This window comes from Fusarium phalaenopsidis (genome assembly GCF_050370095.1).
Source record: "Fusarium phalaenopsidis strain FUZ10S chromosome Unknown contig_32316, whole genome shotgun sequence".
NCBI lineage: Eukaryota > Fungi > Ascomycota > Sordariomycetes > Hypocreales > Nectriaceae > Fusarium > Fusarium phalaenopsidis.
In genome coordinates this window covers 101192-125769 of record NW_028145399.1, presented here as the reverse complement: position 1 = coordinate 125769, position 24578 = coordinate 101192, and the positions used below count along the sequence as shown (strand labels likewise).

Genomic DNA, 24578 nt, shown 5'->3' with positions numbered 1-24578 from the left:
CTTGCCAGGGAAGAGCCGCTTTGGCGTCACTCTTCCCTCGCACTTCCGGTTTGGTCATGTCCATTGGGTCCGTTATGGATGGGGAAGCAAGCATAACAGATCAAAAGCGTGAACTAGATACCATCCTCCCCCAGAGTAACGAGTGTAGATCAAATACTACAGATAACATACATAGCCAATGTAATTTCAATGCCCTTCTTCCCCTCGGCAATTACTAAGAACCAGTGATCTCTCCATTCAACTGCTGTCGTCTTATTTCGTGCCTTACACCAACCATCACACCATGTGGCAAGACTGGGCTCTTCTGGTAGCTACTCTGCTAATCCCACCATCAGGTGCAGATAGACATACTCCACTAGTGGCAAGAGCGTGCAACGGATCATCCTATGGCATTTTACTGAGGATGTGGGCTGGTCTATAGCACTTGGTAGTATGTAAGTGTCACTAAAACGATACGATATGCTACCTCGCTCCCCTTTACTCTCCATACTCCGGTCTCGTCAATAACAGTATTGTAATTTGCGCATGTGGTCCTCTACAGATGGGGGAAGGGGCGTCATTTAAATTCCCTATACAACAATTCTCGATCCCAGTGCTTGCCATTGAGGGCTGATCAAATTCCAAGTCCGCCGACAGTGATGGTCTACATGAGTCAGCAACCTCTCAGAAAGAAGAAATCGGTGGTTCGGCGAGCTTACCTTGAGAATCTGGAACTCCTCGATCCCAATTCTGCCTCCCTCACGGCCAAATCCAGAGTGCTTCACACCCCCAAAGGGCGCAACTGGGTCGGAGATAACGCCAGTGTTGATCCCGACCATCCCAGTCTGAAGCGACTTGGCGGCATCCCAGGCCTTCTTGATCTGAGCCGTGTAAACATACGCGCCTAGTCCCACGTCCGAGTCATTGGCCATGCCGACGAGCTGTTCCTGACTGGTGAACTTGTAAACGGCTACGACTAGCCCGAAAAGCTCCTCTTTGCTTGCATGCATTGAGTGGCTCATCTTTTGGAGGATTGTTGGAGGATAATAATTGTCAGGATCTTCCGCAGACCGCTTCCCGCCCATGACAACCTCTGCTCCGCGGTTGCAAGCATCACCAACGAGGCGTTCGACTTTCTGCACAGCCTTGGCGTTGATCAAGGGCCCGATGGTGGTGCTGCTGCTCAAGGGGTCTCCCTTTACCAACTTCTTTTCGACCATCTGCTGAAGCTCCCGAACAAATGTGTCGTGAATACCTGCCTGGACGTAGACGCGGTTAGGCGAAACACAGGTCTGACCAGAGCCCCGGAACTTGGCTGCCATCAGGCCTTCGATGGCTTCGCCAATGTCGGCGTCATCAAAGACTAGCAGTTGTCAGTTCTCGAGGCCACCGCCATCGTATCGATCCGTCTTTACTCACCAATGAATGGAGCGTTGCCGCCTAGCTCCATTGAGAGTTTCTTCAGGGAACTGCTAGACTGCTGGACTAGAGCCTTTCCAACCCCAGTGGACCCAGTGAACGACAGCTTCTTGATGGTTGGATGCTCGCACATCAGCTTTCCCACCTCGGCGATGTTGTCCTGGGTCGTTATCACGTTGAATACCCCAGCGGGAACACCAGCCCTCTCGCCCAGCACAGCCAAGGCCAGAGCTGAGAATGGGGTCTCTGCCGCGGGCTTCACCACCATACTGCAACCAGCGGCGAGGGACGCACCGACCTTTCTTGTGATCATAGCTGACGGAAAGTTCCAAGGCGTGATGATGCCAACGACTCCAACAGGCTGCTTGATGGTCAGCACCTGAGATCCTGGCGCACTGGCTTGGATCGTGTCGCCGTAGGATCGCACAGCCTCGCCCTGGAACCACTCAAGGAAGCTCGCTGCGTATCGAATCTCGGCGCGGGCGGCCTCAATCGGGCGTCCGTTTTCGACACTGAGAATGGTTGCCAGGTCTTGCTCGTGCTCCCGCATGAGTTCGTACCAGTTCTTCAGGATCGACATGCGCTCACGGGGAGAGGTCTTTTGGAACTTGTCAAAAGCTTTCTGTGCGACGTCGATGGCCCACGATGTGCCCCTTTCGTTCCTGAATTGGATGGTTAGAGTGATACGCTGAGCAAGTCAGGCGAGCATGGAGGACGAACATATCTGGGCATGAGCCCACCGACTCACCAGAGTACGGATTGTAGACCTGGAACTGGGACGCGGCACCTCCGTCAAGCCATTTCCCTTCAATGTAAGCCTGTTCTTGGAACAGACTGGGGTCTCGCAAGAGCGACGTTATCTGTGGCGTGTTGGTCAGTGTTCCACAATCGGGTCGTGGATTCAACCGAACCCGCTGGCTAGTAGCTGTTGCCATTGTGCGGCGTATCAACGGAAGGGCTGTAAAGGATAGCTTCCTGATCGGAGGTGTCCGTTTGGAGGCGGCGAGAAGATTCATCGTTTGCAGGGTTAGAAACGGGGATGCAACAAACAGGATAGTTTAATGCGTCAGTACGCAAAGACAGATTAGTGGCCTGGAAATAATCTGTAGAAGAACCCTCTTCTGCAGCTGTTGATAAAGCAGGCGTGAATCCAAGGCGCAATCGGTTGGAATGAACCGCGGCTGGGGTACGTAACCGACGGTTACTTGTGGTGGAGCTGCTGGGGACATCGGCTAGGTATGGTGTATAACCGAATGCCTCCAAATACTTGCAATGTGTAACAAGATGGAAAAGCAATCATCATGTCAAAAGTCAATAAACATCAAGCGTCGACCAAGAAGAGTCTCTGCGAGTTCAAGCAAAAGTATCCAATCCATTCCAATCATGAGCGCTACTAAGACGGGCTTGCGCCTTGCTGGCAAGGTCGCCATTGTTACCGGTTCGTCATCCCTAACTTTTGTGTCCTGAGTGGGAAGACAAGGTCGCTGAATCAACCTAGGAGGAGGCTCTGGGTATGGTGAAGGCATCGCGAGGCGATTCGCGTCTGAAGGAGCCAAGGTCCTCATTGCCGATGTCAACGAACGCGGAGGCAGCAGCGTTGCCAAAGCCATGCCCAACTCGATGTCGTTCTTCAAAGCAGACGTTGGTGAGCAAGAGGACTGGAGGCGACTTGTTGAGGCTGCAAAGTCCCGCTACGGTCGCCTAGACTGTCTCGTGAACAATGCAGGAACCACCTATCACAACAAGGTAGAATCAGCCTCTAAACACTGAGCATCGCCTGACTCGGGTGCTAACCCTGGGATATTCCTAGCCCACTTCGAGCGTGACCGAAGCCGATTTCGACAAATGTTTCCGCGTCAACGTCAAAGGCGTCTACTTCGGCTCTCAGGTCTTTATCCCTGAGTTGATCAAGCAGGGTGAAGGAGGAACAATGATCAACGTGGCTTCAGTCGGCGCGACGCGGCCTCGGCCTGGCCTTGTTTGGTACAATGCATCCAAGGGTGCAATTTGGAACGTGAGAGCTCTTAACTAGGAGCCCAGGAGATTTCAAAAGCTAACATGTCACGATTGCCAGGTCACCAAGGGTCTTGCTGCAGAATACGGCGTCAACAATATCCGAATAAACTCGGTCTGCCCTCTGCTAGGTGGCACCGGACTGTGAGACGCGCCCGACTGGATACACTTGAGAAATATAGGGGACATACTGATTTCATTCCAGTTTCGAAGCCTTCTCAGGCCAACCTGATACTCCTCTGAACAGGGCAAACTTCATTAGCAACGTCCCACTGCAACGACTTTGTGAGCCGGAGGACGTAGCGGGCGCTTGCTTGTTCTTCGCCTCTGATGATAGTAGCTTTGTCACCGGTATCAATATGGAGGTCGACGGAGGAAGGGCCATTTGAAGCAGGAAATCCTGCAGGCCTCCAAATCTTAGAACAATTATTTGAGTACCCGGGTAGATAAACGGACGGCCTCAAGCTTTAGGGTCTGTAGGGTAGGAGTACCTCGAGGAGCTAGACAACCTATTATTATAAACCCTCCAGTAATCCCTGAGTGCTCTATTCCATATCTTGTGAACCGGAAAAGCAATCTGCGTTTGATCAGTAGACTTCTAGCTATTGCGTCCTGAATAGGCACGCTTAGGCGCGTACCAAGAGTGGTGGCGATCCAACGTCGATGCTAATGTGTCTGTCTCAACCACTTCTCAGCATCTATCGAGGTTTCGTCCAACACCTTGGGATTCTGACCCCAAGCTGCCATGGCACTCGACATATCCACCATATTCTCCGCTTCCAGGCCGAATCCCGCCCCCTCTATTATTTCCGGACTCGGACCGAACAACCGACAGAACTCAAGGCTATAACGTTCTCGGCTATCAACTTGGTTACCGGCCAGCAAGGGCAAAGGGCTGTGTTCAGGGCTCCACGCCTGAGGCAACCTCATAAGGGATTCTCCTCTGCGGAAGTTTAGTGAAAGGTTGGACGAATTGCCAACACCAAACCCCTCTTGGCCTTTGTTCGAAATCATGTTCTCTCCAAGCTCAGCCAGTAGAAGTTGGCAGCCCAAGGTGAAAGAGACTAGAACTTGTGCCGTGCTTCACTAACCATCAAAGATACGGCTGCTCGGTAAACAACAAACTCGCTGTCTTCATCTACACGAATACCAGTCGCAACAACTACTCAAACAGGTGCGTATACCATGGTATAGCCTCTGCCCTTCGGCACCTAACGAGTGCATTCAGCACGGTATACCAGTTCCTCGAGGAAAGCTGGCCCAGAGTCCTACCCAAGCCGCCCATATCGTCAAAGAGTTTGGTAAGTCAGCGGGCAGCTCTTGAGTCTCTATATAGACTGGCGATGGCAACTGACAGCTCTTCAAGGCCGCGGATGTCTGATCAAGCCCCAAACACTCACGGGACAACGCTTTTCATTTCGTTCAGCCCCGATTGCCCAAACCGCCAAAGATGCCGAGGCTGTGACATCGACGTTGCTGGGTACAGGACAGGCCGCCAAACTCCCCTCAGATAAAGCTGTGGCGGTCAAGAAAGTTTACGTGACCGAGTCACTCCCTTTTGAAGACACATGGTATCTGGCACTGACGCTGGACCGTGAGGCCTGTGCACCTATCATGATTGCTTCTAAGAACAAAGCAGCAAGCTCGCAAGAACAGGTTACTGGCGAACGGCGCGAGGAGCATGTCTTCAGATTTGATCTCACGAACGGCATCACCCAAGAGCTGACCTCCAACGTCGCCGAGCTTGTCAACGCGCCACAAGGAGGACTTGAAAGCATCCGGAATATTCTGAACCAGCTATACGATCTTTTCCAAACCAGAGATGCCACGCTCATCGAGATCAACGCCCTAGCCAAGGCCAAAGATGGGACATTCATCTGCCTCGACTCCAACTTTACCGCGGACGACGCGTCTGAAAAGCGCCAACCCGAGCTCTTTTCTCTTCGTGATGAGGGAGCCGAAGTTCCAGAGGAGATGGAAGCCCGGAAACACGGCCTCATTTACATCAAACTAGGTGGCAATATCGGCAACGTGGTGAACGGCGCAGGACTAGCGATGGCAACTAACGATGCCATTAATTATCACGGAGGTACCAGCGCGAACTTTCTTGATGCAGGCGGTCAGGCAACCAAGCAAACCATGCAGAAAGCTTTCGACATTATCCTCAGGGATGATAGGGTCAGGGTAATTTTGATCAATATCTATGGTGGCAAGTCACAGCATCGAGACTCGTGTCTTGCACTCGCTAAGCTGCCCTCACAGGCATCATCAAGTGCGACATGATCGCCGAGTCCATCATCGGCGCTGCGCAAGAGCTTGGTCCCCTACGAGTACCCCTTGTGGTACGATTGCAGGGCACTAACTCATCGGAAGGCTTGAAAATTGTATGACTTCTTTTGACCCAAGATGATGCTCCGGTACCGTTCAATGCTGACGCCTGTGCTAGCTTGATGAAGCAGACCTGGGCTTTTTCGTCGAGTCGGATTTTGACAAGGCTGCAGAGAAGGCTGTTGAGCTGGCCAAACTTGCTTGATCAAAGTATTAGATAGTTACTGAGTCAGACACGCCTTGACTTGGCCACTAGGCCTATTCGCCATACGCTTTAGCTCTACCACTTCTCTTCCACATTCGCACCTCCCTGTTTGTAACTGTTCTCTTTTCCTAGTCTCTTCAAGTAAATTACGACCGGGTTTCTCAATTCGTAACCAATCTACGACCAATTATTATTGTTTGCAATGGCGAGTCAGCAAGAGGCCATCACCTACAACAGCAAAAACACAGTTACTAACACACGAGGGCATTCAAACTCAATACCGTGAAATACCATAAGCTAATTATTTTGACTTCTATTGCAACGGGCATAGAAGGATTAGATGCAACGGTGTGTCCTATGTACAATCTACGACCAATGCCCCGATCAGCGAGGCCATGAGTAAAATCACAGCTTGCCAACTGATTGGGAAGTGAAGCGGAAACTTCACGGAACTGGCGAGAAACAGGAGCAAAGACCTTCCATGGTGTGGAAGGATGGTAGTAGGCTGAGGCCTAGAATAGGTCCATTTTCTTACAAGCCCAAGGTCTCAAACGATCAAAACTAATCGTGGCTGTCTCCGAGTCTATTGAAGATAGGTACCCAAAAGCCACGCAACCATGGATTCAGCCCCATGAACGTCTGTCTGCGATTATCGGCCCAAGAGACTTCTCATAGCTTCTCCTATCACACCAGGGTGTTGGACGACGACTGCACCACTCTCTTCCAATGCCTTGGCCTTGGCCTCTGCCGTAACATCACCAGAAGTCAAAACTGCGCCTGCATGCCCCATAATCCGTCCTAGAGGGGCTGTTTTGCCGGCAACCATGGCAATGATGGGCTTTGGGTTTGGCGTATACTTCCGGTACTCGCGAATGACTTCGGCAGCCCGCAGCTCGGCCTCTCCCCCGATTTCCCCAATGACGACTATCCCTTCGGTCTCTGGATGGTCGAAGAATAGCTTCAACCCATCGACAAGTGTTGTGCCTACGGACCCAAGGACATTAGTATGGAGCTGGCATTTCGGGTTTGAGACGTTGCATACCAGGCATCATATCTCCACCCATTCCCACCACTAAACTCTGCCCAAGCCCAGCCCTTGTAGTCGAGCCTACGGCCTCATAGCTTAGAGTTCCGCTCTTGGATACAATTCCGATCGAGCCCCTGGAGTATTGCTTATGCGGCATTATACCGATTCGACATTGTTCTGGCGCAATTATGCCGGGGCAGTTTGCTCCAACAAGCCGAGTTTTGTTCTGGGTTCGTAGCACCTGGTGCACTCGGATCATGTCGTGGATAGGCACGTGCTCCGCGACAGAAACGACAAGAGGCACTTCAGCCTCGATGGCTTCGATGATGGCCCCGGCGGCGAATTGGGCGGGCACGAAAACCGAGGTTGCAAAAGGCTTCACCTCTTGCATCGCCTGCACGTACGAGGAAAAAGGTCAGCTGAAACAGATCCAGCAGAGAGCAAGACGTGTCGCGGATTTAGGTCATTGCAGTCGTACCTCTCTGACGGTGTTGAAGATGGGCAGGCCGAGATGCTCCTTGCCTCCTTTACCGGGTGAAACACCGCCGACGATGTTGGTCCCGTATTCAATTGTGTCTTGGGCATTCTTGGTCGCCTTCAAGTTTAATGTTAGCCATGATCTGCAACTCGTAGCCATAATTTCCCAAACCATACCGCTTTTCCAGTAAAACCTTGAGAGAAGCTCTGTTAGCTATGAAGAGCCTAGCAGCTATCAATACAGGGGATAGAGGGTAATCGTACCTTGGTAAATGACCCTTGTGTCTTTGTTGATATTCAGGTTGCCAATCGTTGCCTCATAACCCCCGTTGGCGCTGGGGTAGCTGGAGAAGGCCCTGAAGCATGAGAATGCTCGCCTTGTCACTTGTGGGATTTGTTGGGATGCCATATTTAGTGGTATGCTAAAAAGTTTCAGGGCCATGGGAATCCCAACACCAAAAGTTCCAGAATCTCGGGAACCTATGACGGACGTGGACAGAGGCAAGCAGTTACTAAAAGGACAGGAGTCTGGAGGACAGCCGCTGGTCTCCGTAGGTACTTAGCTTGGAGCCAATTCGGGCTCACTCGGTCTCCTGCATAAAAGTCAAGCTCCACAACATGTAACCGGCCGTCAGGCCATTGGCCATAGAAATCATATCGGCTATATACCAAGCTAGTCATGGCGGGCGAAACAGCCCATAACTAGCTGAGTAATGGCAGCCGGTGTTACGCTTAAAGCCATAAAGGTGAAGTGTGTAGCCGACACCCACACGAGTCTTGGTCGCCGACCGTCCTACAACCTGCTCTGAACCGTCATCGGCAGCCATGAGATTGTCGCGCAAGAAGCGTGCTCGACAGGCCTGCCTCTCATGCAATGCTCGCCGCGTCAAATGTGACAGATTGGAGCGCAACCCCTGCACTCATTGTGCAAACGCTGATACTCCTTGCGTCCTTCGCGAGTCCCGGCGAGGGAAGCACCCTCGAAAGCCCAGGGAACCGAGGCCACGCGAAACTGACCTAGAGCCTGGCTCACATACCCGAGACACTGCACTGCCGGGTCTAGAGGAGAGCGGGAGCGATCTCGGTTTGTCGTCTACACCGGTTACGCATGGTTCTGACGGCAGTTCTGTCCCCGCTGTTGCTTCTCATCATAACACGACGACCGAGACTCCCACAGGTGTCACCGACGCTGGAGCTACTAGTCCGGTCCGGCAAGTCTGGGAAGACCACATTGTCGCCTCGCAAGTGCTCGCAGGCCTTTCTCAGTATGACATTGCCGAGCAGACCTGGCCTCACGCGCCGCCAGATCAGACCCTCATCCGTGCCGCCCCATCGTCAACGACTCGCCAAGACCCTTCACCGGAAGGCGTATCGAGTCGGGAGCCTGGCAGACAGGATGACGAGGAGACGGTCTTCCTCGGGGAGTCGACTTCCATCCGTTACCTCCACGACGCGGCGCACTCTTCGCCCGCAATGCCGGCTACGACCCAGCAGAGATTCCTATACCCTGTTCCCGAGGCTGTTCGAGCCGCAACTCTGACCTCGGAGTGGGCGGCCGAGCGCAGACAGGCCAGGATACGTCTCCTGGAGGCTGAGGGTGCTTTTTCATTCCCAACCAAGTCAGCGGTCGAGAAATTGTTGATGGCCTACTTCCGTTGGTTTCATACCTGCTTCGCCATCGTGGACGAGCCAGACATCTGGCAAGAATACCAGCAAGGAACCCTATCACCTCTGCTCCTTCAAGCCCTCTTGTTCATTGGCGTCACGCATTGTGAGGAGGAAAACCTCGTCTGCGTCGGGCTTGGCTCTCGTCAGCGGGCCAAATACATATTCTACAACCGAGCCAAGGATCTCTTCGATGCCGAGATAGAGCCCAAGGCACTCATCGTCATCCAGGCCCTCTTCCTTTTGAGCTTCTGGAGGGCCGGCGCTCTCTTGCAAAAGGACACGCGACACTGGCTTGGGGCCGCCGTCAGCTTGGCACAAACGAAAGCCCTGCATCGGTCGCCACGTGGTGCCCAAGATGAGGTGCAGAGGCTACGCAAGCGCATATGGTGGTCCATCTACATCCGTGAGAGGCAATGCGCTGCAGCCTTGGGGTTACCCAATAGGGTACGCGATGAAGACTGCGATATAGAGACCCTTTGCGACAAAGACTTTGAGTCTGCGTTTGGTCCGTCAATGTCGCCGACCCAGGTTCAAGAGTCCATTTCATACATGATTTGTCTTGTTGAGCTATCACGCATACTTGGGCGCATCATCCATCATGACTTTCTGCCTTTGAAACATCTGACAGGCGCCAAACGGGGTGAAATCCGAGAGTATCTCCTACAGTGGAGGTCAAAACTCCCAACTCAGATGCGGATGGACGGCCTCGAGAATACACCAAGCTTCCACGCCAGCATGTTGCACCTAGCATATAATAACCTACTCATTCTCCTCTACCGTTCAAGGTGCGGCCAAGATGGAGCGCACGGTGGAGGAGTCGACGGGCAGGTGGCCTTACAGGCCGCTGCTAGGAACACGTCAATAATCGAGAGCATGCTGACAGAAAGCTGCATGTGCCACGGCCAGATCCATGTTATCACCAACATCTTCAACACTCTGTGCATCCACACCCTGAGCCTGCGTTTCTCCGAAGGCAGCCGGCGCTACGTCACCGAGCATCGCGCCAAGCTCTGCTTACTGGCCCTCCAGGAACTGCAGAAAACCTGGGAGGTCAAGAACTGGATCCTCCAGGTCTTCTTCCAGTACCTCGACCGACCGACGGCGGCGCGGCTACAGCTCGGCGAGGACTGGAGTGAGGGCGTACCGGCCCCAAGGCTGGCGACTGAGACCCATCCCCCTCCAGCAACATCTCCTTGGGCTCCTCCGGAAAGCCACAGCCAAGATGCGGCTGATGTTACGGACACTACGGGTGCTACAGCCTCCGAGGGGCCGTGGAACATGTCGACGGCCGATGTCGAGCACTTCTTGTACTCGCAGATTGAGAACAGGTTTGTCAATCGAGAGGGCGGCGCCATTGACTGGTACATGGCGGACTTGATCGAGACGGCTCTACCGTCATAAGAATTCTCCACCTCAAGATTGGTAGGTGTAAAGCGCCTAGACGACGATGGGACGTCGATTGTGTTGCCAACCTGGCCCCCCATTCCACATTGTACTCCATGCACTTCCTTTGAGCAAGATTCCCTGTCCTATTCCATCCTCGTCCCTCTGTTCATGATGTATCTGGGGACCTCATGATTTCAGTCATCAGCGGAATGAATCAGATTCTTTGACCATACTCTTGTTTCGACAACTATCCTTGCTTTCTCAATGGCGACTTATTTTTATCAGCAAGCCTACCCATCTTCCAAATCTTGAGTCTGTGTGCTAGAACAAACGTCACCAATCCAGGCAAATACATTATCCATGTGTCCAAAGCTCAACCATCTATCCATCTAATTGCAGGACAGTTTTAGCTGGTTGCATAATGAAACCCCCCATTTGTAATCTTGGTGACGCTTCCAAAAAGAGGCCATCAGCCACAATAAGAAAGAACACAGTTATTGACATATGCTGGGATTGAAGCTCAATGCCGAAAAACACCATAGATTATTCTCCTTGATGGTCATATACCACACGCCTTGATCATCTTCTCGTCCAACACTCTCAGTTTGTTTTTTTGTTTGAACCCCTACTGCGCAAGTCCATCTAAGTTATCTTGCAGCTTGTTCCTCCCATCCCAGGATTGATCAACTTTCAACTACGCCCTCGACATCCGCATTTTCTCTCGTTATCATTCCATCTCAACGGAGCGGTTCCTAGATTCCTTCTTTGGTAGAACAAACCCAGGAGGCTTGATGCTAAGAAATGTGAAGAAGCAAAGCGGATGGACGACGGTCAGAAGAAGGACGGCGAGGAGGATCATAGCACCATCAAAGACCATAAATGTTGCTTCGTTCCGCATGATACTGCTGCCCCATCCAGAGGCCATTTCGGGGATGCTATTTCCATGGTTTAGATCAACAGTGTGAGACAATCGGGGTTGCCAACTTACCGATAGATGCAGCGGATGATAATGACGACATACGCTATGGTGATGGAATAGATGAACTGTTTCGCCCGCTTGTCGGACTGGGGCGTCCTGTGTGATGTAGAAGGAGAATCGGTCGAGTCGGTCGAGATAATGCCGTCCTCACCGCAGTCAACGGTATATGTGACCAGCTTACGGGCATTTCGATATCGACGGATGTAAATCAGCATCAATACGCCGCACACGACCATATTGACCACCTGGAAAGATACACCGGCGATCAAGAGGTTGTTTCCAAGGTCCGCTTTCTTGGGGTCTGGGTTATCGCCTGTGCTCGCCGATGCCGCAACCGCGCCTCCAATCCCCTGAATGATAATTGAGACAAAGTCAGACCCTACGAAAATCCAAGGGTAGAGTTTCGGTCGGATAGTGGAATATTGGGTGCCATAGTACAAAACGAGATGCTTGAACGTCAGCGAGATGGCAGCTGCGATGAGGGTCGGGGCCAAGATGAGGAAGAGGATCTGTAGGATAAAGGCGTTGCTGATGAAGGGGTTGAAGGACATGCGAACGCGACTGATGTATCCGATGAGTTCGAAGACGGAACCGACTAGGAGGTATGCAGTGTATGACCACGTTTTCGATCGCCAGCCGAAGCCCAGCTGGCAGAAGATCAAGATGGCGTATAGGGCGACGAAGAGAGCGCATGCCCCAGTACTGAAGTAGTCTCCATACAAGGTGGCACTGACTGGACACTCGGGCGTGACCTTTGTGCAGTTACTGGTGTCTACCGACCCGTAGCCACCAGCCATGGTTGAGGGAGGAAAGGCCACACAGGCTATGGGGAAGAAGCGAAGGACGATGGGGCAACAAGACAGCTCGAATGAAGAAACACCTGAAAGGGGTCGCAAGATAGATTAAACAAGGACGGAGAGGCGTAAAGGCGAGGAGGAGGTAGGTGGCCATGGTCTGCCACCGAATTCTGTTTATATTCTTACACACTGGCCCTGGAAGGGCTCATTCTACCTGCATTTCTCTCCCAGCTTTTGCCAATCGCATCAAGTTGCGCTGCTCCACTACCATGCGAAGCCTCTCATCTCGGCGGTGGAGTCTTTGTTTCCATCTTCCCCAGACTCGTCCTACCAACTCCACAAGATGATGCAAGCGGTCCGTGAGGACGACACCAGCTTCGGATGTCACGGACCCAGCTCGATATGATTGGTCCATTGCCCTCTCAAAATGTGGCTCCAACTTCGCATAGGCTCGTACCTCGCATTAAACCCGAGCCTTCTCCATCCACGTGGATCCAAGCTGCGCCCTCCTCCCTGATTCTTAACCCGAGCAACTCTTTCTTCTAGTCTCACCAATCTTGGTGTCACCAGATTCAGCTCTGACGACACCAATGGCGAGCACACCGGATTCCCTCCCAGCCGTATCCGAGCCTCGGGTTACGAAGCCCAGGAGGCCGCACACCAAGTCGCGAACAGGGTGCACCGCTTGCAAGAAAAGAAAGATCAAGGTAAGTCGTTGCTTTCTTTGGTCCTAGCTGTGGCGTCGTGTGGAATGTTGGCCATGTCTCATTCTGTGCTGGCCATCCTGCAGGATGATGCTGTGCGCAAGAATTAGCCTTTCATCTCTCACCATCACGGATGCTCCCGAGTATCGTCGAGCCTCATTTGCATCCATTTGGCCCAACTCTGCACCTGACCGGTGACCAACGTCGATGGCTTTACCTATTCCTCTCAACCCAATGCTGATGCCCCTTGGCAGTGCGGTGAAGAAAGGCCCATTTGCAGCAATTGCGAGAGGCGCCATGAAACATGCCACTTCATCCTTAGACCCCTCCCAGCGAGCTCCTACACAAAGCCACCACCCGCCCCGTCTGCATCACCATTACCATCCACACCATGGACTCTAGACATGCTGGATATGGAACTATTGCACAATTTTTCCACCTCGACATACGCGACTCTCAGTGATGACCCCCTGATCCGAGATTTATGGCGGGTGCGTGTGGTAAAGCTTTGCTTCACTTGCGACTACGCCATGCTCGCCCTCCTCTCTGTGTCTGCCCTACACTTGGCACAGTTCTCCCCCAGTAGAAGCGACCTTCTGCACGAAAGAGCGATTGAGTGCCACAACAAGGCGTCAAGCATCGCAACACAGTACATGTCAAGGCTTGACGAGGGCAGCAACAGCCAATGCTTATTCGCCTTCTCTATTTTTACCATTTACTTCGGTCCGTCTTGGGAACCTGGCATCCTGACATGACTGCTAATAGATTCAACGCAGCATTTGCAAGCTCGCCCGTGGACGACAATTGGTCCTATCCTCAGTGGATGGTCCTAATAGGAGGGTGTAGGAGCTTCATCGGCATGGCCAACGAAAGCATTCTGGCTGGGCCATTCGCCTGTATGATGAAAAAGGCAGCGCATCATCTGGCAGCCAGAGATCAGGTTTTCCAGATCGACTATGTGCGAGATCTGCGCTGCCTAGTGACGAGATCGGTCGAAGACGAGCAACTTCGCCACATCTATGACACCACCCTAGACGCGCTGAACCAGACCTTCGGCGTCTTCTACGAAGTTTCGGGACAAAGGGATCTGGTGGATATCTTTTCCTGGGTGGTATTAGCTGAGGACTTCCTCCCGTTGCTAGCAGACGAGGAACAGGAGGCGTTGGTCGTTCTCTCATACTTCTGTGTGCTTTTAAACAAGTTATCGCGTCAATGGTGGTTAGATGGATGGGTCAACCACCTGATGGATAAGATCTATGCAGCATTAGATGAGGAGCATCGGACTTGGATTATTTGGCCGATGGAGGAGATTGGGTGGTTGCCGAGAGAATAGAAGCTGATGCTTAGAGGCGCCATATCGGCCAAGTCGCTTTGGTCTCCCTGCAGGTATTGGGACCAAAGTGTCGTTTGTAGACTTGACTGTCACATATTTAAATGCCGGCACCATGAACGGGGTAGGACTCAAAGCGAAAGATTGCGAGACAAGTGACTTGGCCGGGTGGTGCCCGACGCATCTGGCAGGGGGGGCTTCTTACTGGCTTCCCGCGCGAGCTTCAAATAGCTTGGATCTTTGGTCACCATGGAGCCAACCTCTTCAAGTATGGGGACCTAAAATTTGTTGGTCCAAGACGGCTCGAAGAATGCCAATAGAAGCCTCAGCCTGAAACATGCTGCTTCGTACTTCGCATCCCGTACTCGCACAGTGTCCGAACCCGAGATTGAGGCGAAGCATCGACTCCAGCAAGGCTTACTTGCGTTAAGCGCCACGGCCCCCTCGCACAGCGCTTACGGGGGTCATGGAGACTCACCTTGTTTCAGGGGCAATCACGTATCGCAAACAGCTGTCAATAAAGTCCAGCTGGCCCTTCCAAGGTGACCCTAGTGAATTTCTTCTTCTCAAGACTCACTTGACATTCATTTCAACTTTTCCCTCTTTCATTCCTTTCTTACAGTCTCCTTCATCGCTCGACCTTGCTCACCACTCTCATTCATGGCTGGATCAGAGTCGAGTGGCGATACCATCTTTAAGCTCTACCGATATGACCCCTCCATGGCTGCGGCGGTCATTTTCATCATCCTCTTCATAGCAATCACAGGATTGCATGTGTATCAACTGGTTATAGCCAAGACATGGTTCTTTACCTGCTTCGTTATCGGTGGTTTCAGTACGCTTTTCCTACTTCACACCTCTGTAGTTACAAGGAGACTGACTGCTAGCTAGTGCAAATCATTGGCTACATTGGCGCAAGTACCTCCAATATCATATTCACTCACCTCCGTTCTGACCTTGTCATAGAGAGCGGTATCTTCCACTGAAAGCCCCAACTGGACTGTCAAGCCATACGTTGTTCAGACTTTGCTCTTGCTCATCTCGCCAGCCTTATTCGCAGCAAGCATATACATGATTCTTGGGCGCATAATTCTTGTCACAGATGGGGAAAGCTGTTCTCCTATTCGGAGAATATGGCTGACCAAACTCTTTGTCTTCGGAGACGTCCTGTCCTTTGTTCTCCAAGGCGCAGGTAATTCTCTTTCCTTTTCCACTTATCCATATGCCAGGTCTCTGACAACAGTCTTTAGGTGGTGGTATGATGGCTGCAGGGACCCTCGATGCCCTCCACAATGGTGAACGAATCGTCATCATCGGCCTTGTTGTCCAGCTCGTCTTCTTTTCTCTATTCGCCGTCACCGCTGCTATGTTTCACATCAGATTTTCCGGTTCTCTTTCAACGAAAGCTATGGCATCGGCCATTCCTTGGCAGAGGTACCTCCTTGTGCTGTATATTGCAGCTGGTCTGATCATGATTCGGTCCTTGTTTCGACTTATCGAGTACGCTCAGGGCAATTCGGGCTGTCTTATCTCTCACGAGGCCTATTTGTACATATTCGACAGCGTGCTAATGTTTTTGACTATGACTCTGTTCGCATGGGAGCATCCGAGCCAGCTTAACGCCAAGTTGCAAGGAGGGGGAACTGCTGTGAGACGGGGTATTCAGTTGTACTGGGAGAAGTGAGGGATGATGCTGAAGAGGCTGACTATGTGGTCTATTTGCATATTCTCGGCGAGCATTTTCCCATTGATTTTATCTCTCTCTTGTTTTCTAAAAATTAGATAGAGCGGGACCCTAGATGGAATGGGTAGTTGGATGGTGTCATGGCAGGTTACAGCCATCCCGATATGGGCTTGTAGATAAATCCAATACGACACCTTGTCCGTCACTCAGCAACTCTGCTTCTCAGCCCACGCCGATATACAAGCGCGTTATCAGACTCGAGTGTGTATGCCTGAGAGGCTCCAAAGTACGTGTGCCAGATGCTTTTGTGCAAGACCCACTCCCAATACCACTTCAACCTCCTGGTGCGGGACATCTTTTCGATCATATCGATGTAGGTAGTTCGTATTTGCCCATTATCGCGATAGCTAAACTATTTAGAAAGAGCCAGACTCCGCAAGAGACAGGAATTCATTGACACATCAGGCCCCTTGGCAGCCTCTAGACACACTTCATATTTGCGTACCCCGTTTGATCATCGACAGGTCCATTGTTATCAAAAGGTCCGACCGAAATCCAGCAGGGAGTTTAGTTCCCCTGTGATTCAGGTCCCAATCTCCTCCCTAGTGCCAGTTCAAGCGTCGCTCTTCTCGGCCTTCTCAATAATAGGCGCAGGCTTCTCAATCTTTTGTCGCAAGACGTGGCGCTTGATGAAGTAGGGGAGCCAAACTCGGAGTTCATATGAGATGAAGCTCTTGGTTGGGACGGAAAAGACCTCTGAGTATCTAGTTAGCAAGCAGTTTACATGGAGAGTTGGACTAATTCTCTTACGGTCAATTTCTTCCAGGGTCATTTGCTTAGTCTCTCGGACAAAGCAGAATATCATTGCCCAGGCGACCAAGTTGAGGCCAGCGTAGAATCCAACTCAACCAATGTTAGAACCTGAGTTATAGCTAGAAACATGGTGACTTACAGGCTCCGGTTGGAGTCATGACATCTTGCATCTTGGGGAAGGTCAGGCCAAGAACACCAGCTGCAGAACGTGTTAGTACCAGCACATCAAAGGCTAACAAGTGTCAGCGCCTACCAAAGGTGTTGTTGATGCAGACAGCCCAGGCCATTCCCTGCTCTCGCTGGATGGTGGGGAAGACTTCGGCGGAGTACTGGAAGGCAACGGGTCCTTCACCCAGGCAGTACATAATGGTGAAAAGGTAGACGAAGCTGCATAGCGTTAGTTTGAGACTATATCCCGGGAATCTACTACACTTACAGAACGACAGGTCCGATTCGAGCAGCCTGGGACACGCTCTCCGAGTCGTTCAGGAGGGAAAGACCACCGGCCAAGAGGAAAATGCACATCATGGGGAAGGTCTGTATGGATAATAAGTCAGTATCACTTCAAGTTGTTCGGGACCAGAGCGAGGCTTACAGCCAAGGTCAAAGTTCGACGACCCTTGGTATCGATCAGGAACAAGGTCGGGATTGTGAAAACGACCTGGATGGCACCATAGCCCAGGGAAGCGAACAAGGCCTGGTCGTCGCTATAGCCCACTCTGGTAAAGATACTTGAGCTGTAGAACGAGATGACTGAAACGGGTTAGTATTGTCCCCTGGCGGCGGCGGCGGGCGACTTACTGTTGATTCCGCACATTTGCTGGGCCAGCATGACGGTCGAGGCACCGTAGTTTGCTCTTCTGATTCTGGGCACGGCAAAGCAATCCCACAGACGATCAAAGTATCCAGCTCCCCTTGCTTCCTTGAGTTCTTCCTGGTAGATGACATATGAGTAGTAGTAATCTCGTGTGCCGATGATTGGATGCGCTCGAAGCTGGCACATGGATTTCCATGCTTCGGCGTGTCTGCCATGCTTCATGAGCCAACGAGGAGATTCGGGGCAGAAGTAGATGCCGGCGGCAAGGATAAAGGCAGGAATGAAGGCAGAGCCAAGTTCAAGACGCCACGCAATCTTGCCAACATCCTTAAGAATGACATTGGCGCAAAAGCCGAGGAAGATACCTTTGGGATGGTTAGCCAAGGCTTCCTACAGAAGATGGGAGACCTACCGACTGTGACCCAGAGCTGCCAGAACATGACAAGAGCACCACGGATGCGGGCCGGGGCCATCTCAGCAGAATAGATGGGAACAGTGGCGTTCTTGGCTCCGATACCGATGCCCATGACAAAGCGTGCTGCGAAGAGGCCTTGCCAAGACTTGGCGAAACCAGAACCAATAGGGGTCGCTACCAAGCAGCAGGCAGTGATAAAGATCTCGCCTCTTCGTCCGAAGTAGTGGTTCAGGGGATCGACAATAAAGGCGCCACTAAGGAAGTGTTAGGTCACACGTCTAAGCCCTGGTGTAACAAGGGTTCCACAACTTACATGAGGCCAGCTGTGAGAAAGATGATGGAGTTGATGATTCCAATAGTCCAGGGTTCATCCTCAATGCCAAACTCTTTGGGGAACGACAGGTTGGCACCATTGGCACCAGTCTGATCCCAACCCTGGGTAGCAGCACCAACGGCACAAAGGCCAATGGCATACCAAAGCATCACTGGGCCATGCCACTTGTGGTCCTTCTCGTATTGCAGAGCCTCGCGCTCATCCTCGCTCAACTCGGACAAGCTGGGGAAGCTGTCACCATCTCGTGCGACGAGAGCAGCCCGGCCAAAGAGGTCGGCCTGTTCAGACAGTCCATGTTGCTCAGCGTAGGCTCGGGCTTCGGCAACCACAGTCTCGGGTGATTTGTTCTACTCAGAGGGACAATCAGTCATTGTTCGGGCAAGAGATATGGATTGGCAATGCTGGGTCTTACCTGGAGGGGGTTCTCAACGATGTTGACTGCGACCGACTTGCGACGGCCCTCATGAGAGGCAAACGATGTAGGGTTCTGCAAGACGGCAGATCCGTCCTTCTCGTAGTGAGAGGAGTCGCCCTGTCCTGGATCCTTTTCCATTCTGGCAGGTTGTGGGTATCAACAACAAGACTTAGAAGGAGAAGCGCAGTGAGTGCTTTGCCGATCGATACTCACAAAAGTTCTGGCAGCATCGACATTGTTATATTGTATTTAAGCTCAACGTTCCATCCGCACATTGTTCTTCCCCAGATCCTATCCCCACCCCCCGCGCTCAACTGGTTCATGATCGGACCCGGTTAAAAGACATCTACCGCCGCAGCCGAAGCCGTTTTGGGCAGGTTGCCGTGATGAAGCAGGGTACAATTCTGGTTGCCTGGAAGATGGAGCAGGTTGTTGCACGATTGCAGGGTACATTTTTTGTTGCCTGGAAGATGGGGTACCACCCTCTGACATCATGTCATCCACTCGTTGACTTGTGTGGTTGCATCGACGCACCATTTGGACCACGACAGGGTCGATCAATATTCGGCTGTCTCTCCGGCCCGCCATTCTGTGAAACCTCTTGTCTTAGAAATCATGCGAAGGACACCCTCACGAGTTGCTTGAAGGATTTAAGCTACTTAAATCGCGCCGCCAAGTTTTTGGCGCTAAATGTGTAAGACTGACTTGACTCGAGAAGATTGGACCAAGTCAGAGCTGAATTATGGGGTCGACGGCTTCTCCGAGGGCCTGACGCCCGCTCTTTGGTAAAAGCAATGTGACTTTTCGACGTTGGACAAGTTCAAGGAATAGAATCCCTCAGGAATAGGATCCATCTTGGGGGAGGTCTGTATGATCTTGGCGAATGGTCTCGTGTGATTCACCCTTGTAGGCGGTGGGGAAGCGTAACTATCGACTCGGCACATCCATCCAAACCAGTGGAGATGTCTGTCCCGTTATTGCCGCTCAAGATTGGTTCTCCGCATGAGCCGAGCGGGCGCTGACCAGTAAAAAATACATGAGACTGGTTTAGCTGTAAGTCTCACCTTATTATTCCGTTGTTTTTTTCTTTTACCCACCAGCCAAGATGTAAATGTCTCCACCCGCGCCAATGGATTTGCTGAGTCGAGCAAGTCGGTGGAGATGGTGTCAAGGTCCAGGTCAAGGAAAATTTTTAATTGCAAACCAACATTGTTGCTATAGAGGTATCAATCCTAAACTGTACTCTGCAATTGCTCTCGTTTTTCATGCTCACTTTTCCTGTGTGCTGTGATTATCTTCAATGCCGATTTCCGCTGATGAGATATCGGTACCTCATCGCACTAATGATAACTGCCCGCATAAACGCCGATTGGTTCAGGTGCGGCTCAATGGAGAAATGAATTGCTTACCCCGCACCCCAGGATATCCCAACTTCAACACCACTCCCCAGTCATGGGGTAGCTGTGCAGAAGTTGACCATGTGATTTTTCCCGTCTGTTTTAGCGAAATCAGGTTGGGCGTCTGATGGGAACAGTTCCAGTAAGAAAACGCTGATCTTACGGAGCACCTCCACCTTGTCGCATCTTATTAAGCATTTAGGGTGAGACATTCGGGGTCGAAACAGTCCGGATCAGCTAAAGATCGGCATGAAGCCCTTGACTTCTTCCGTGATGTCCAAAAAACATCGGCTCGGGATACACGTGATGAGTCACGTGGAACGATAATGGAGATGGCCTACTACCGTATCTACCACCAACGAGAAGCACCTACCCTTGACTTCTGGCTCTCACACTGTCCTTTATGTTTGTATGTTCCGTATTTATCGTCATAAAATCATTTTGTATTATAAAAAATTCCCGCTCCAATAGCTCACTGTTTTTAAGCTTCTTTTATTCTTCGACTGAATGGAATGAGATTGGAGAAATGGACATGACTGGGGGTTTTACTTCCTCTCCTTCAATTCTTGACTCCACAAATTACCTCCGAAACAAAGCAAGATGTTTGTGCCTCAAGATGATTGGCCTCGCTAACTGATCATACCTCCCAAGCCTTTGGATAATGTAAAAGCACACCCAGTGACTTGAAACTTCAAACCGGCTCGTATTACTATCGGGTCCCCCTGTCCCCCTCTTGCAATGTACACATAATTCACCCGCTACTCGCCATAATTCACTCCCTTCTTCAGAAAGAACCTAGCCAGAGTCGCAATGTTCTCCAACCGGTCAATGCGGGAACCTTCATTCTGCCTCAACTTCTCGGCCACGGCATTGAACGTATCCCACACCTCGATGTACTTGTTGTCTGTGTTCCGATTGGTCCCAATCCAAGATAGCGCGTACTTCATCTGATTGCGGTCGCGTATCTTGATCAAGTCATCCTTCCTTATCGCCGAAGTCGGGTCGAGTTGCTTGTTCTCATTGGTGTAAAAGACACCCAGTCTGACGCACTCGATAACAAGTGCCGCCAGGCCTGCCGCAAGGGCATTCGCAACAGAACTGCCCGAATGAGCCTCAAACTTTTGTAGATCCTTGTCATAGACATCGTCGCTGCTGTTGACCACCACTTGATGGCCAGGAAAGATAAAGTCCAAATCATGGGCATCACCCACTGTGTCAGACATGCTTCCCGTGGCTTTGGCTGCGCCGATTCGAAAGCTGGCGCGGTTACTTCCGTGTGGATATGTCAGGTCGGCTGACTTGCCCTGGTCACTGGCCGCACAGAACATGAGGACGCCCTTGCTGTTGAGAGCGTTGTGAATCGCGTCGTCGAACTCCTTCTTTTTGTCGCCCTCGGGAGGCTTGATTGTCCATGACATGCATATTATCTGGGAGCCGCGTTCGGCTGCGTACTCGATAGCCTGGGTACAATTAGGAAAGCAATAGATTGACTTGGTAGGAGCTGATATACCTTGATCGCGCTGTCTGGGTTGATTTGAAGCTTGTTCGAATTCTCCACGTCAAAAGTCTGCAGCTTGATAACGTGAATGACGGCGCTCGGGCAGATTTTATGGATCAACCTCGCCATTAGGGTCCCATGACCAGAGGACGAGTCCCAGTAGGGAGATACGCGCCATGTAGAGCCCTCCTGATAGTAGCAGAAACTCTTGCCCGGGAATTTCTTGCCCTTCAGGTCGCTAAGATCAGGGCGCGTAATGTCAGCCCCATCATCAATGAGCGCCACCTCAACTGGCTCCAGAGACGGATCCGTGACCTTGTCTCTGAGAGCTGGAATTTGTCGAAAGTGCTCAGCAAAGTTCTCCATGCATTGCATCCACCTATGAGGATCGACCGACCGCTCTTGTCGGTCAGAGAGAGTCTCTGCTGAAAGACCCCGAACCAAGGCACGCCCCCCGCCAGTTTTTGGACGGTCTACCCTGGGCCTGGGCTTGTCCTTGGGCCAAGACTCGTGAAGCCGGCGTTCAAAAGCGTCAAGGTTGCTTCGGGTCCTCTCACTCGATTCGAGGCCCTGTTGAGATTCAGAATTAGCAAAGGGGATTTTGAGACGAGCTAGGATTTTGTATACCTCGGTTTGGACCAGGTTGATAACTTCCAACGTGGGAATAAGAGCAAGTCCCTCCTTTTCGGACCACGCTCGAAGAACAGAGTTTCTACCACTCCAGTGGAGTGTTACTTCTCTTAAACACCGGCCGACTTCAGAGAGTGAGACCGGATCAAGATCCAGTCGACGCCAGTCAAGAATCTCGACGTTCTGGGAACCATAAGCATTGGGCCTTAACTAAACACGATGCAACATACAAAGGGCTTCAGCGCCTTCTCAATGGCTGCGTCACTATGTGACGGGCTTTTAAGGTCGTCGACGATGACCTATCTTCTGCATTAGTAATTGAACTCGCAACGTGTTGGAAGCTTGGGCGTTGTACCTTGATGATACGGGCAACACCCTGTTGCTTAAGCCAATCGAAGAAGAATGTCATGTCCTTGAAGAAGTTAGCCTCAGTGTCAAGCTTAGGAATCCTTATCATCGCTACCTCCTTGCCTGCATATCTTCTGTCGGGTACCTGCTTATGGTCATCCAACTCAATCTGAGGAAAGGCGACGTATTGGAGAATTGTGTCAAATCGCAAGTGGCCAAAATGTCTCCGGAAGTCAGCCCTTGTGAGCTTCTTGGGTGGTCCAAAGTCAAACCACAGTTCCTTGCCTGTATAGCATGTCAGAAACAGGGCCTGGAAAAAGGACGAAAAAGAGAAGTTGCATACCTAACCCTCCCACGCTTAAACATCGAGCCGCGTTCTCTGGCTTCTGAGTGCGTAAGTAAAGATGCTTCAATTGACGGCTGATGTCCGCAGCAGCATCTTGCCTCTCCTTGTCTTTCTCTGGAGAATACGGGTCGGTTGCGTCTTGTCTGGGTGCCGAAGCGTAGGCAGAGGCCTTGGAAGACCCAATGGGGTGTAAAGAAGGGGAAGGCAGGGGTGTCAACTTTTCTTGAGTGTAGGATGTCGTGTATGAAGCAGCCGACCTCTCTTGGTTGGCAGCTATCACGTATGAACCCGACTTCTCCTGAGATGGTGCCCCGGTATGTGATCGAGCGATGCCAACCTTGGGTTCGACTCTGTCCCTATCTCTGTCTCTGTCTCTTGGCAACGGTGGCGGCCCCATGCTGATTTTCTCCGGCCTTGAAATGGGCTTCTTTGTGTTGGAACTGGTTCGAGTCTCTTTGTCGTCCTCCTTCCTCGGTGCACCCCCCGTACCTTGGGTGGTTTTCTTGTTTTCCTCCACAGCCCGTCGGATTCTAGCCTCGGCTTGTCGCTGGGTATGTACGTGATACTGGTAGACTGAAAACGTTTGGTTGGAATACAGGGCCGCCTGAATCGGGATGTCCAAGGCTTGTGGTCCCCAGTGAAGTAGCTCCTCAACGATACCGACCTGGGCCTTGCAACATCTTTCGTACTCGACGGCCAAATGGAGTGGCGTGCGCCCCTTGTGGTCCTTGACAGTAAACATCTTGTCGGGTACGAAACTGCACATGATCTTGACGATATCTTGCCTCAGATCTTCCTTGTTGAATGCGCATGTCAAGGCCGTGTGTAGACATGTGACCTCACGGTCGCTGCCTTGGTTTTCACACTCGCTTTCGAGCGGTTCCTTGAAGCGCTGGCGGGTCCCCGGCTTGAGGTTAAGACAAGCGGCATAGCTAAAGACCTCGTTCCCGTTGGAGAGGGCAATAGTGAGCGGAGTGCGTTTTGTCTTGTCCATTGAGCCTATCAAATGAGGTAGCCTGAGCATAGCTCGAGACATGAGCCATTGCAGACTGGTGGCTGGCTTCCGGATAGAATTGCAATATGCTAAGACATGAAGAAAGTTTTGTCCTTCCCGTGTAGTCTTGTGCCATTCCATTTTCCGACTGTCGACAAATTCCAGGAGTTGTTGCGATTTTTCCTCTTTGGTAGGCTTCCGGGAAGCAAGAGACTGGACAAAGCTGAGAGCATCCTCGATGTCCTGGTCGAATCTCACTTTCACATGGTCTTCATCATCAAAGCCGGCTGTGACGAGCGCCGGAGGAAGGAACTCATCGTCGTTGTCAATGTCGCTCTCATAATCGGCTGTTTGTGAACGTCGCAGGCCACCAGGGACTTGGTTTGGGTCCGGATCCACGGTCATGTTGACGGCGCAATGACTCCTGGACGCGGAAGAGAAGTGAGGATGAACCTTTGTCCTTTCGTGCTATGTGGAGGCGTGGCAAGGCTGGACAGATGAGGAGGCTCCAGAGTTCTCCGTACGTCAGATGAGCCGCTCGCCGCTGGAACTGGTGGTCAGCCCTTTCTCGGAGG

At 51.7% G+C, this 24578-nt stretch overlaps 7 protein-coding genes across 7 annotated transcripts; 2 read left to right on the top strand and 5 right to left on the bottom strand.

Moving 5' to 3' along the window:
- Positions 1 to 613: 613 nt before the first annotated feature.
- LRP88_11603 (NAD-dependent succinate-semialdehyde dehydrogenase) lies at positions 614 to 2333 on the bottom strand (the record flags this gene model as incomplete). Its single annotated transcript, XM_083248029.1, has 5 exons — positions 614 to 643; positions 699 to 1342; positions 1399 to 2060; positions 2119 to 2258; positions 2310 to 2333. The coding sequence occupies 5 exons, from the start codon at positions 2331 to 2333 to the stop codon at positions 614 to 616; spliced, it is 1500 nt and encodes a 499-aa protein (XP_083095459.1).
- Positions 2334 to 2781: 448 nt separating this feature from the next.
- Positions 2782 to 5944, top strand: LRP88_11602 (uncharacterized protein; the record flags this gene model as incomplete). The annotated part of the gene is made up of 9 exons (XM_083248028.1): positions 2782 to 2836; positions 2897 to 3144; positions 3209 to 3412; positions 3473 to 3555; positions 3617 to 3677; positions 4640 to 4712; positions 4778 to 5617; positions 5674 to 5753; positions 5858 to 5944. 9 exons carry the CDS (start codon positions 2782 to 2784, stop codon positions 5942 to 5944), a joined length of 1731 nt encoding a protein of 576 aa, XP_083095458.1.
- Positions 5945 to 6593: 649 nt separating this feature from the next.
- Positions 6594 to 7857, bottom strand: LRP88_11601 (succinyl-CoA synthetase-like protein; the record flags this gene model as incomplete). Its single annotated transcript, XM_083248027.1, has 5 exons — positions 6594 to 6928; positions 6987 to 7365; positions 7450 to 7566; positions 7626 to 7642; positions 7713 to 7857. 5 exons carry the CDS (start codon positions 7855 to 7857, stop codon positions 6594 to 6596), a joined length of 993 nt encoding a protein of 330 aa, XP_083095457.1.
- Positions 7858 to 8273: 416 nt separating this feature from the next.
- Positions 8274 to 10517, top strand: LRP88_11600 (Zn(II)2Cys6 transcription factor; the record flags this gene model as incomplete). The annotated part of the gene is made up of 1 exon (XM_083248026.1): positions 8274 to 10517. The coding sequence occupies one exon, from the start codon at positions 8274 to 8276 to the stop codon at positions 10515 to 10517; it is 2244 nt and encodes a 747-aa protein (XP_083095456.1).
- Positions 10518 to 11229: 712 nt separating this feature from the next.
- LRP88_11599 (RTA1 domain-containing protein) lies at positions 11230 to 12278 on the bottom strand (the record flags this gene model as incomplete). Its single annotated transcript, XM_083248025.1, has 2 exons — positions 11230 to 11437; positions 11491 to 12278. 2 exons carry the CDS (start codon positions 12276 to 12278, stop codon positions 11230 to 11232), a joined length of 996 nt encoding a protein of 331 aa, XP_083095455.1.
- A 4331-nt stretch (positions 12279 to 16609) lies between these two features.
- LRP88_11598 (sugar porter family MFS transporter) lies at positions 16610 to 18928 on the bottom strand (the record flags this gene model as incomplete). The annotated part of the gene is made up of 10 exons (XM_083248024.1): positions 16610 to 16752; positions 16807 to 16899; positions 16949 to 17008; positions 17063 to 17196; positions 17246 to 17346; positions 17405 to 17562; positions 17611 to 17991; positions 18039 to 18295; positions 18355 to 18722; positions 18788 to 18928. The coding sequence occupies 10 exons, from the start codon at positions 18926 to 18928 to the stop codon at positions 16610 to 16612; spliced, it is 1836 nt and encodes a 611-aa protein (XP_083095454.1).
- A 2017-nt stretch (positions 18929 to 20945) lies between these two features.
- On the bottom strand, positions 20946 to 24408 carry LRP88_11597 (uncharacterized protein; the record flags this gene model as incomplete). The annotated part of the gene is made up of 6 exons (XM_083248023.1): positions 20946 to 21647; positions 21698 to 22255; positions 22313 to 22498; positions 22546 to 22614; positions 22671 to 22948; positions 23007 to 24408. The coding sequence occupies 6 exons, from the start codon at positions 24406 to 24408 to the stop codon at positions 20946 to 20948; spliced, it is 3195 nt and encodes a 1064-aa protein (XP_083095453.1).
- Between the last annotated feature and the right edge of the window lie 170 nt (positions 24409 to 24578).